Source organism: Xenopus tropicalis, chromosome 5, assembly GCF_000004195.4.
Source record: "Xenopus tropicalis strain Nigerian chromosome 5, UCB_Xtro_10.0, whole genome shotgun sequence".
NCBI classification, from domain to species: Eukaryota; Metazoa; Chordata; class Amphibia; order Anura; family Pipidae; genus Xenopus; species Xenopus tropicalis.
The window spans coordinates 73,625,432-73,636,426 of record NC_030681.2 but is presented as its reverse complement, the minus strand read 5'-3'; the positions used below and the strand labels follow the sequence as shown (position 1 = coordinate 73,636,426).

At 40.5% G+C, this 10,995-nt stretch overlaps 1 protein-coding gene across 1 annotated transcript; it reads right to left on the bottom strand.

Annotated features, from left to right (window-relative positions):
• Positions 1-3,078: 3,078 nt before the first annotated feature.
• asf1a (anti-silencing function 1A histone chaperone) lies at positions 3,079-8,517 on the bottom strand. The gene is made up of 4 exons (XM_031902003.1): positions 8,081-8,517; positions 6,577-6,692; positions 4,240-4,416; positions 3,079-3,714 (listed from the first exon to the last, which is right to left on the bottom strand). The coding sequence occupies exons 1-4, from the start codon at positions 8,187-8,189 to the stop codon at positions 3,502-3,504; spliced, it is 615 nt and encodes a 204-aa protein (XP_031757863.1). The 5' UTR covers positions 8,190-8,517; the 3' UTR covers positions 3,079-3,501.
• Positions 8,518-10,995: the final 2,478 nt, after the last annotated feature.

Genomic DNA, 10,995 nt, shown 5'->3' with positions numbered 1-10,995 from the left:
GCTTAAATTGTACATTTTCTCTAATTCCTGCATCATACAATACGCAGGGACATTTTATAACAGTCAGTTGAGAGTGGACATTTCCCAGGGACAGATTTACCTGGGGGTCAAATTCCTTAAGGGTGAAGACACATGGGGTGATTAGTCACCATGACTTTTTTTTAAAAAAAAGTTGCAATGGCTAATCAGCATCCCTGCAAAAGATGCACCATTAGTTGTGGCTAGTTGGGACTAGCTAAAACCTTTCTTCCTGGGCCCCGTATGTATGAATAGGTGCTGTTAAATAGACCTTATACACCCTTTTCAATATAAAAGCCTACCTCACAATGGCCAAACATGGAGACTGGCCAGTCTGTGGCTCAGTAAAATGCGAGCAGACACATTTAATAAGTAGCAGTAGCATTATAGGAGGAAAGCCAAAAATCCTTCAAGTATATTACTAACATGGGCATCCTAGGATGGGTTGCACCCTCCAAAACGTTGATGCACAGGTGGGTGCATTAAATGGGGTAAGCTCCCTGAGTGCATATAAATCTTGTGTGTGCAACTCTCTGAAAGCTATTACACTGCTGAAAAGACTTTGCTGGTCATTAGGAGGCCTGCACCACTAGGGCAGCAGGCGTGCACTGGACAAACTATTTGGCTGTGGTAGGACCACATGCACTAAATATTCTCAGGGACCATGCTTTCATCCAGAAAGAAGTCCCCTCAGGTAGCCCTGTCTGCTCTGCCACTGGATTCTGCAGCAAATATGCATCAGCACGCTGAAGGTCTAAATGAAGAAAGTTGGGGTCAACTTTATAAAACTTCTGAGCAATACTGCATAATTGTCTTGGTCTCATACTCCAAAAGGCATGATCCACAAAGAACTTTCAACCAAGGCACATAGGACAGCATTGGGTAATATTTATGTCTTCTCTGAAAAAACACATGGAGGCAGATTTTCAACATTTTGAATTTTGTGGTTTTAAAGGTTTTTGAAACCACAAATAAACTAATTTCCACTAAAAACAAGAACGTCTATTTTCTTTTAAAACATCTGAATATAAAAAGCTAGACTGAATTATAAAGTTTTTACACAAAAAAATCTAATTTTTATAATATTCTATATTTATAATTTTAATACAGTTTTTAGCACAACAACATGAAACAGAGGGAAAATATGCCCTATAATGCAATGATTTAAAAAAAAAAGTTTTTAAAGATTTTATTTCTTTTAAAACCTTTTTTGAATTAATAGTAAAAAGTCCAATTAAATACATTTTAATTTCAATCTTGAACAAAGCATTGGTGATAGAGTAGCAAAAAAAAAAAAAATGTTTATTGTGGCATAGAAGGTAAAAAGGTAAACATTTGTGTTCACCAACAATTTAATACTTGGTAGAACCACCTCTGGCTGCAATTACATTGTATAGCTGTGAGTCTTTTAGGGTAAGTACATACTAACTTTGCAATTCTGGATCTTGCCATATTTGTGAATTCTTGTTGAAACTGCTCGATCTGTGCCAGGTTGAACTTGAGACCATTTAGTGAACAGCAATTTTCAAATTGGCACAGATTCTCAGTCAGAAGTCTGGGCTTTGAACAGGCATTTCTAACTCTTGTTATAAACTACTCCAGTACATTAGAATTAACAGATTTGCGGCACGATATGTCTTGCCCTCAGTACTATAGGTTTACCACACATAGCCAGACAAGGGAACTATTTTTTTTGCTTCCAAATGGGCTTTTTTTTTTTTTTTTTTTTCAGCCATAGCTCTCTTCCAACTATTCTATCATAAAACCTAGCATTGTGGAGCATCTGGGTCATAATTACATTGACTTGTTCTCCTCTCAGCTGTGGGACTTTATACTTCCTTCAGTTACCATTGGTCTCTCGCTTCCCTATGCCCTGGTTGCTGAGATTTGGTGGACATTCTTCTCTAGTCAGTCTTGGTTCAGACATTTTTCCTTTGTTCAAGATTTCTAGCTGATTGGTGCTTCTTCAGAACTTTACACTGGACTTGTTTTGAAGAGCTCCTTGGTCTTCATCATGCTGTAAATTCAGATATGATTAGAACCTCTGGAGCCTTCTATAAAGGGGTGTACAGAATTTATCAGAAGCTTATGTGATAATTTATAGGTGGACTCCATTCAACTAATTATGCGACTTCTGAAGGCATGTTGGTTGCACCAAAACTTATTTGTAGAGGGGATGAATACTTCAAGACTTTTTTTAATTTTTTATTTGTACGTTTTGAAAACTACGTCAACTTTTTACAAAAAATTTTTTTGCACTTCGACGTTGACAATTTTGTGCAAGACACTGTAAGTAGGGCTATTAAATAAGGTTAATATCAGTTGTACTTAAAGGAGAATGAAAGTCAAAACTTAAAAAGCATACTGCCCAATAGTCCTCCTATTGTTTAGTAAAAACGCCACACTTTTGACGCACCTAATCAAATATTTACTCAGTCACACTTACTTCACATTTTCTAGAAGAGGCAGCCATCTCTAAAAGGTATTCTCCCTTCCTTTCCCTCCTTGCTTCATACTGCACATGTTTCATTCCCTCCCCCCCCTCCCCTCTGCCAGATCCGCTTCTGATTGGCTGGTGGGCATGTGTATCTCAGACCAGGAGACAGGATCAAGTTACACACATGCTCAGAGAATAGGAAGGCTGCCGCTGGCACCTACAGGAAGGGGAAAGAGATTTCAGTGATGTCACTGTAGTCTTCTAACTGCTGTAGGCTGCCAGCACCATATCTCAGAGAGGCAAGCAGGGATCTGGGAATTTAGATATGCAGTAAGTACTTAAAAAGAATGCGTTTAGATTTACTTTTAATTTATATTAACCTTTCATTGTCCTTTAATACTGGATTAGAGTTGTTTACAAAGGGACTGCATATTTTTTTCCCGACTGTAGAAGAAACTATTTTATATCGAATGGCTAAATAGCCAACTGCTTGCTTGGCATTAGCAATTGTAAAATTTTAAAGATATAACACCCTCTGGTTTTCGCTTGAAAAGAAAAACCATGCAAAACATGTATTGTTTATAAAACCAAAACTGGTAAATAATTACCTTTTAACAAGAAAGTAAACTATAAAGGCATTATTTGTTGTAAGAATAGAATCCATCTGAAATAGATTTTATGTAATCAAATAGGATGTACTGTGGATGGCCCACAGTGTGCATATGTCAGGTCTGTGGTATCAAGCATAGATTTATTTCAGCAAAATATCAGAAAACAATACATCTCCAAATAAATAGCAAAATGTGCTGCAGTTGCATGTTCTAACTAGTTTGGAAAATAGCTGATAGATACCTGCCTTAAGCAGAAACAAAAATAATTAAAAATAGATTTTTTAAAAACTTTTCCCCCTAGTTCACATTTTGTTTCCACCCTTTGATAAAGGTTTCTGCCAAGGACATGTTTCCTGGTGTCCTATTTATTGGAAAATAGTGTTGCAAAGTGCAATTTTCCCATTGGCTTGAAAGTAGAAAGATGTAAAAGTAAAGTCACATGCAGTCCATGTGCGATTCTAGCATGACATTTAAAGAGTTCTCTGACATAGGCCATCCTTTTGAAGCTGAAGGTCTGGCTTCTATTGACAGTATTGGATGCAGATGAGGATTACTATCTTCAAGTTCATCAAGCTTCTCTGTATTTTCTTCCCAGTTTATGTGGAACCTGGTTACTCTAGGATTTGATGCCAAGATGTTCCTCTGAAGCTGCAGCAGAGAGAAAATGTAAATGATTTAAATGATAATTGAAAGCCTTTTAGGTTGAGGGTACATGGACTGTTGGTTCCACTGCCCTCAGCCTGCATTTTTTTTTTTTCAGGCTGAGAGAAGCGGAACGGCTCCCTTAACCAGCTCCATTGACCTGGACATAAAAGTAAAATTGTATGTACCATGCAGGCACACGCAGTAGAGGTTGGCTTGAAGATGCCTGCTTTTGCTTTTTCAGGCCGACCTCGACTCTGTTTGCAGTAGGAAACAACATGCGACTTTGGAAATGTTAGAGGTGCGGAAGCCTTTCCACCGGTGATTCACTTTATTTCTGATGGGAAGGCATTAGAAGCCACTGTAGTGGGTTTGTGTTGTGCACCATATTACTGCAGTTAGGTGACACTTCTGCATCTGTGCCATTTGATCATGATCCGCAATGTGAAGTCCCAACAATGCAAAATAAACATTACATCACCTGGCAGTTGTTTTTCAAACTATTTATTGCAGAGTTTGTAAATTCTTTACCTTGGAAAAGTCTGGTTTCACAGGAGGGTTTTCACGCAGTTCTGTTTCTGTATATTCATTATTAACATAATAGCCCACTCTGATAAACTCTTGATCTCTGTATGTGCATGTGATAAGCACCACTGTTACACCAATGGCATCTGCGTCTGGTATAAGGCCTGAGTTGGGGGCATCAGCCTAAACAAAGATGGAGACAAAGCAGTTACAAATGTTCTCTGTCAGAATCTACTGTTCGGCTCCACACTGATTCTTCCTTAAAGGAGAAGGAAAGGCAAAGTCACTTGAGGGTGCCAAAATGTTAGGCACCCCCAAGTGACTTTAATCGCTTACCTTGTACCCCGAGCTGGTGCCCCTGTTTGGAGAGAACAGCACCAACCCGGGTGCCTGCAGCAAGCGCTTCCTCTTCCTTGTTCGCGCTCGTGCATGCGCAGTAGGGTGAAAAGCTGAACTTTAACAAGAAGTCACCTTTTCACTCAGGTATTTTGCCGGCAGAGCAAACACGGAAGAAGGAAGCGCTCCGCTACAGCTACCCAGGGCTGGTGCGGTTTTCTTCTAACAGGGGCACCAGCCCCGGGGTACAAGGTAAGCGATTAAAGTCACTTGGGGGTGCCTAACATTTTGGCATCCCCCAAGTGACTTAGCCTTTCCTTCTCCTTTAAGCTTCAGAAAAATTGATTCTCTAGGAAGCAGATATGATTAATTAGTGGGGCTTGATATTTAGTTTTTTCCCAGTTACTGAAGAATCTGTACATCTCTGCCTAGTTGGTCAGAATGTGTAGTACAGCTGCCACTACATAGTACATCCACTGTGCAGACTAATTCCTGTACCACAAGTAGCAGATATTTCACTGCAATTTTATTACAGAGTGCATATCTATCCATTACTAATCTGCAAGATGCCATTTCTTTCTAGACACTTGGGACTAAGGGCTGTGGCACATGGGGAGATTAGTCGCCCACGACAAATCTCCCCGAAATGCCATCCCACCGGCGAGAATGGAAATCGCAGCACTGCATATGCCATCCCACCGGCAATTTACATTCTCACCGGTGGGATGGCATTTCCTGGAGATTTGACAGGAAAAAGTTTGAAGTTTGACAGCCACATAGCAAGTACACTTTTAAGGGCTTTGGTACATCGGGAGATTAGTCGCCCGCAACAAATCTCCCTTGTCGCGGGCGACTAATCTCCCTGTGTGCCAAAGCCCTTAAAGTGTACTAGCTATGTGGCTGTCAAACTTCAGTGGGGAGCAGTCCTTGACATGTTATATATTGACACACTGTCTGTCTGTACACGTAATTCTTGGGGGAAATTAGTCATGGTAGGCAGGAGCATAGAGACAGAGACATCAGTTCTTCAGGCAAAAAACACAAGTTTATTTTGGGGCAAACTCTACCCAACATAAACATCAGCAAACTGTTCATCATATATGTTCATGATTAGTACCCTATTTGGAATTCTCACCTTCCAGGGTAACTCTCATACTCTGGAACCTTTTCCTGGGGCTTCTCACCATCCCGGCCATCTCACACTTTGGCTTCTCACTAAGCCTTGTCGTTCTGGCACTCATACACATGGCTCCTTGCAGTGGCAGGCAGCACCCCCAGCCCCCTGGGAGTTCCTAACACAGGCAGGCAGCATTCTTGCTCTGTGTCCTACTCTGAAAGACCTTTCTCAGTGACTCCTGGCACTTGGTTACAGCTTTCTCTGCTCTGAGAGTGAACCCCTCTCTGTGAGTCCCCCTGTTTGTGGCCATACACGTAGCAATTCTGATGGTCACAGGATCGTTTGTTTCCCCCACAACGTTCAGGGCTGAATGTGGAGGTAGAAACAATAGGAATTCTACCTCCACCTGCCGATTCAGCCCTGAACGCAGATTTTGTTTGGGCGCCTTCAGTGGCACCCGATCAAAATCTTTTAACCTGGGTGATCGATGAGACAGCCAATATCCACAGCCTTTGCTATATCGGTTGTCTCGTCGATCCGCCATACACGCACCGAATATCGTTCAAAACGAGGTTTCGTACAATATCATTAGTGTGTTTATGGCCAAAATAAACATTACATCACCTGGCAGTTGTTTTTCAAACTATTGCAGAGTTTGTAAGAATTTGTATGAATTGTTTTCTGGAGGAGGAAACTTTGTAAAAATGAATGTAAAGTATATGCCATTCCACCGGCGATTCACTTTATTGCCAGAGGAAAGGCTTTTCAGGGAGATTAGTTGCCTGCGATAGCTGAAATGTAACCATGGGGGACTAATCACCCTGTGTGCCACCACCCTTAATGGTTCTTCACTAAGAAGAATATTTTATATAAAATCAATATCAACTTACCTGAAATACAAACATATGTCGGCCTGCAGGTACAGGTCCCACCAATACAGAGTCTAAAACCTGGTCATATTCTTCACTTTCAGCAGAGCCCACGTAAATAATTTTCCATTCTAAATCTGGTGGAAAGTATAATGTTAATTGAAAAGGAATGGGAAATTAGCTCTTCAGCTATCTATAAATATAAAAGTAGTCTCTTAGCCTGATGCCACACAGGGCTGATTCTCAGCCTGAGGAAAACTATTGCGTCAGTTCAGGTGCAGGCACTTGTAGCAGATATGGGTTGCTGAAATGAGAGGCAAGGAAGAAGGCTGATGCCAGCATAGGGACTCTGTTTTACGACAGGCCCTGTGTGGCATCAGCCTAAAAAAAAAGTTCATTAGATGACATCCTAAACATAGTGGGGTTTTTTTTTTTTTTTTTTTATCACCGTGGGATGGCATATGTATTGTTTCTGTCTTCTGAGTCTGAATTTTTCTTGTGAGGCAACTTTTGACTTTTTCAGTTCACATTTTTAGTAAATGTCAGACATTAATGAAAATGAATTTAGTCAGATTTTTAAAAATTGCAGCAGCTAGCTGTATCAATATATTGTTCTTCTGAAAGTGGAAAAATGGATGACAGATTTGATCATGGAGAACTGGACATCTTTCTAAGGTGACACATTTTCTTGTTGTTATTCGAAAAATTATTATATTCATAATTTTACCATTAATTTGGGTTAAAAAAGGACAACTGCCCATCAAGTTAACCATTTTTAAAGAGATTCATAGGCAGATTGTCAGTGTGTGTTTTTATTTACTATGTTGGGACAGTGATTATTAACGCACACAAGCGCCCAGTTCCATGAATATGTACATCTAAATGCCCCTGTGTTACTATTGAGTTTGTGCCCATTACACAGTGAGATGAGGGAGGGGCTATAATTCCACCTGTGACATAAAAAAAGATGAATGCAAGGAAGAATAAACATCTTTTCTCCCCATAACAATGCAATAAACATCCTTATTTTTGTATTTTCCCATGTATTTATATAATAAAAACTGCAGGAAAAAAAAAATAGAAAACAAGCTTTTGCTTTTCACTCCAGGCAGCAGGTCAGCATTATACAAGTAACCGCTATTTAAAATCTGCTGTCTTTGCACTGCAAGAGCCCCAGTGCAGAGGTCACATTGCGTGTCCTGCATTGTCTGTGTCTGTTTCACACTCATTAACCCGACCCCCTCCCTCTCTATCCACAAACAAAACATGGCTGCTGCTCCTGCCACCAGGGCACCTTTCAAACTTACTTTCCCAGTGTGTGCAGCAGCATTCCCATACACTCCCAGCTAGTGCAACCGCAAGTTTTTTCCCTGCTTGTCTACGTTAATGTGCCGGCATTTTATTCCTGTCAGCGCCTGCTCTGCTTCTTAGCCAAGCATCAGGCCTGTGGGAATCAGTTTAACCTCTTGTGCACTAGGATGCTTCTTTAGCAGACTGCCAAAAGAAAGAACTGATTGTAACTCACCTTCAGAAAGGTCCTCTATGCACTCAAAGGTGATTTCGAACTGGAAAGGATTGTAGAAAGGAGAAGGGTTATCCAGCACCACCACATTGTTCACCTGAACCTTTGCCATATTTTGGAAATGCTCAAACAATGGGGATGGTGTGAGAGTGCAGGCAAGACCCAGCAGTGCTTATCTGTGCAGAGCCCCTGTCACTGCTTCTTGCAGTTCTTTACACCAGTCCTGAGAAACTTTCTTCCAAATCAGCTTATTTGTTTGTTTGTTTTCTTTTTATTTCATCCATTGATTACTTTCAATGTGAGCAACTCCACTCTATTTTATTTATTATTTCTCCCCCCTCCCCTGCTCTCCTATCTTACTTCACTACACCACATTCTGTTCTGTTGCTATAACAGCGTGTGTCCGGATTGGCTGCTCCCTGGCCCTTCCCATAATGCTAAAAGCTACACGACAGAAAAAGACAGACTTCTCATGACCATGGGAGCTGGAAATGTTTAGCAGCTGCTCCACCTGCTGGCTGACAGCTCGAGCACACCTCAGGGAGGATCTCTCCGCACTGACAGGCTCAATAGTCTTGCTGCATCTGTGTTTCCTAGCGTCTGAACAGTTCAAAAGTAGTGAGCTTTGCCTCTTTTGGCACTTTGAGGCTTTCAACAAAAACTTCGCTTCTTTAAAAAATGTTTTTCTCTATCTCCCTGGTGTACAAATTAAGATATTCAGGGATCAGCTGAGTTTATCTCATAAGGATATGCATGCAACCAATTAAAGGCTGTTGCACCTGGGGCTCTGAATCCCCCCTGGCAAAATGTCCTCTGGGGAAAAGCTGTTAATCAGAATTTTTGTTTTTTTGGGGTTTTTTTTTTGCTCTTTATTTACTTTTATTTATATTTAAAAAAAATTGACAGTAATGTAGCAGTTACTTATAGGACTATATGGTAGAACCCCTATTTCTGGGAAAACATAAAAAATAAAATGTACCTTGCCTGTATGGGAGGACAAAAAAACCTGCCAATTCTGGGAAAACATAAAATTAGGGTTCAACCATAGTAAATTAGGTTGAAAAAAGACACATCCATTAAAGGAGAAGGGAAAGTAAAAACTAAGTAAGCCATAAGCACTCACAGAAACACTGCACTGAGTCCTTCAAAAGAAACACAGGATTTCTTGTGATTGCTTGTTTTTTGTGAAAATGTTCTTCAGTATCAGACTTCCTCTCTTTTAGGGCTCCTTCAGGTTTGGGGCATGAGTCTGCTCAGTTCTTTTACTCTCCCTCTCCCCCTCCCTTCTGCTTCCCCCTCCCATAAGAACTCCCACCCTTAGGAATGTGTGATTCGCGCTACCAATGGCTATAACTGCAGCAGGAAGCTACCAAGACCAAGCTAAAATGGCAGCTGCTATCGGAGGGAGCTTCTAGGGCTCTTTACTCAGGTATGGTAAAGCTTTCTGCTGAATAAATATAGCGTTCTAGGTGGTACTAATGTGGCAAATCTATTGGCAGTAAAATGCTAAAAATTGCTTTTCTTTCTCTTTCAAGTTCAACCTTTTGTGTCTATATATAACCTGCCTAATTGCTAGTTGATCCAGAGGAAAGCAAAAAAAAAAAAAAACCCTTCTAAAGCCTCTCTAATTTGCCTCCTGGATCATCTAAAACTATTTTCAATGACCATGTCTATCTAATGTATCTGCCAGAAGGACTGATTCATAGGGAGAATTTCACAACTTCACATCTCTCGCTGAAAAAACCCTTTCTGAATATTTAGATATAATGTCCCTTCTTTTAATTGAAATGGATGCTTTTGTGTCTGCTGGAAGGACCTACTGTTAAATAATTCACTGAAGACCAAAACTGCATGGCATATTCTAGATGGGGCCTTACCAGCGCTTTGTAAAGTGGGAGAATGAGCCCTGCCTCTAGCAAATCTATGCCCATTTAATACAATTTAACACCTTGTTTTCCTTGCAGCTGCTGCCTGGCATTGCTTGCCACAGCTAAATTTATTATCTACAAAGACTCCAAGGTCCTTCTCTATGTCATATCGGGGAGGGATTTGTCGTGGGCGACTAAACTCCCTTGTGTGCCAGAGCCCTTAATGGTATAAGTAGCTTGCCTATTTTTACATCCCAGGTGTACAACCTTACATATATCTTACATTACAGGATGCCACATCCTGGATGAAATTAATTGGGCTGAATTGGCTTGTGCCATTTGCAAACACTGATACATTCTTTATCATGCCCTCCCTTAAGTCATTAATGAACAAATCAAATTTATCTAACATGACTGTTGGACCTGCTCTATTCTGGGGTATTTAACTATTGAACTGAGACAGCCCGGTTTATTAAATAAGTGATATATTTATTTACAAAAGAAATAAAAGGTATAAAATAAGGAGGGAAAATAACTAAAATGGAGGAAGGAAGAAGGGAGAGGAAAGGTGCAATGGAGGGGAGAGGAAAGTGACTAACTAACAAAGTATTTACAAATGCTGTTTATATACATGATGAAGACCATTCAACCAAGCATAACCCATACTACCCTTTTCCCAAGACACACCCAAATGATAGTCCCAGCCAATCAGGTTGATGTGAGTTGTTTTTACAATGATTCATCTCAGTCAGCTAAGAGAGGTAGCTTAAGATAGGTTGCACTGTAGAGCAAATCCCATTGAGCCCAATGCTGCAGGCATTCCTGTTGATTCAGTGGGGTCTCCTTTCCTTAGGAACTCTGGCCCTGCACCCACCACACCAGTGTGTAAAGTCATTTGCATCTCTTTGATATGAACTGTACTATTGCTGTAAGGGTTGTTGTGTAGTTTTATGGCAGGATCTCTATTGTCCAGAATTACACCTCAGCAGATGTCATGTGAAGGAAAGGAAAGATATCTGTTAACCCTTTGTGTACATGTGGGTTCATTAC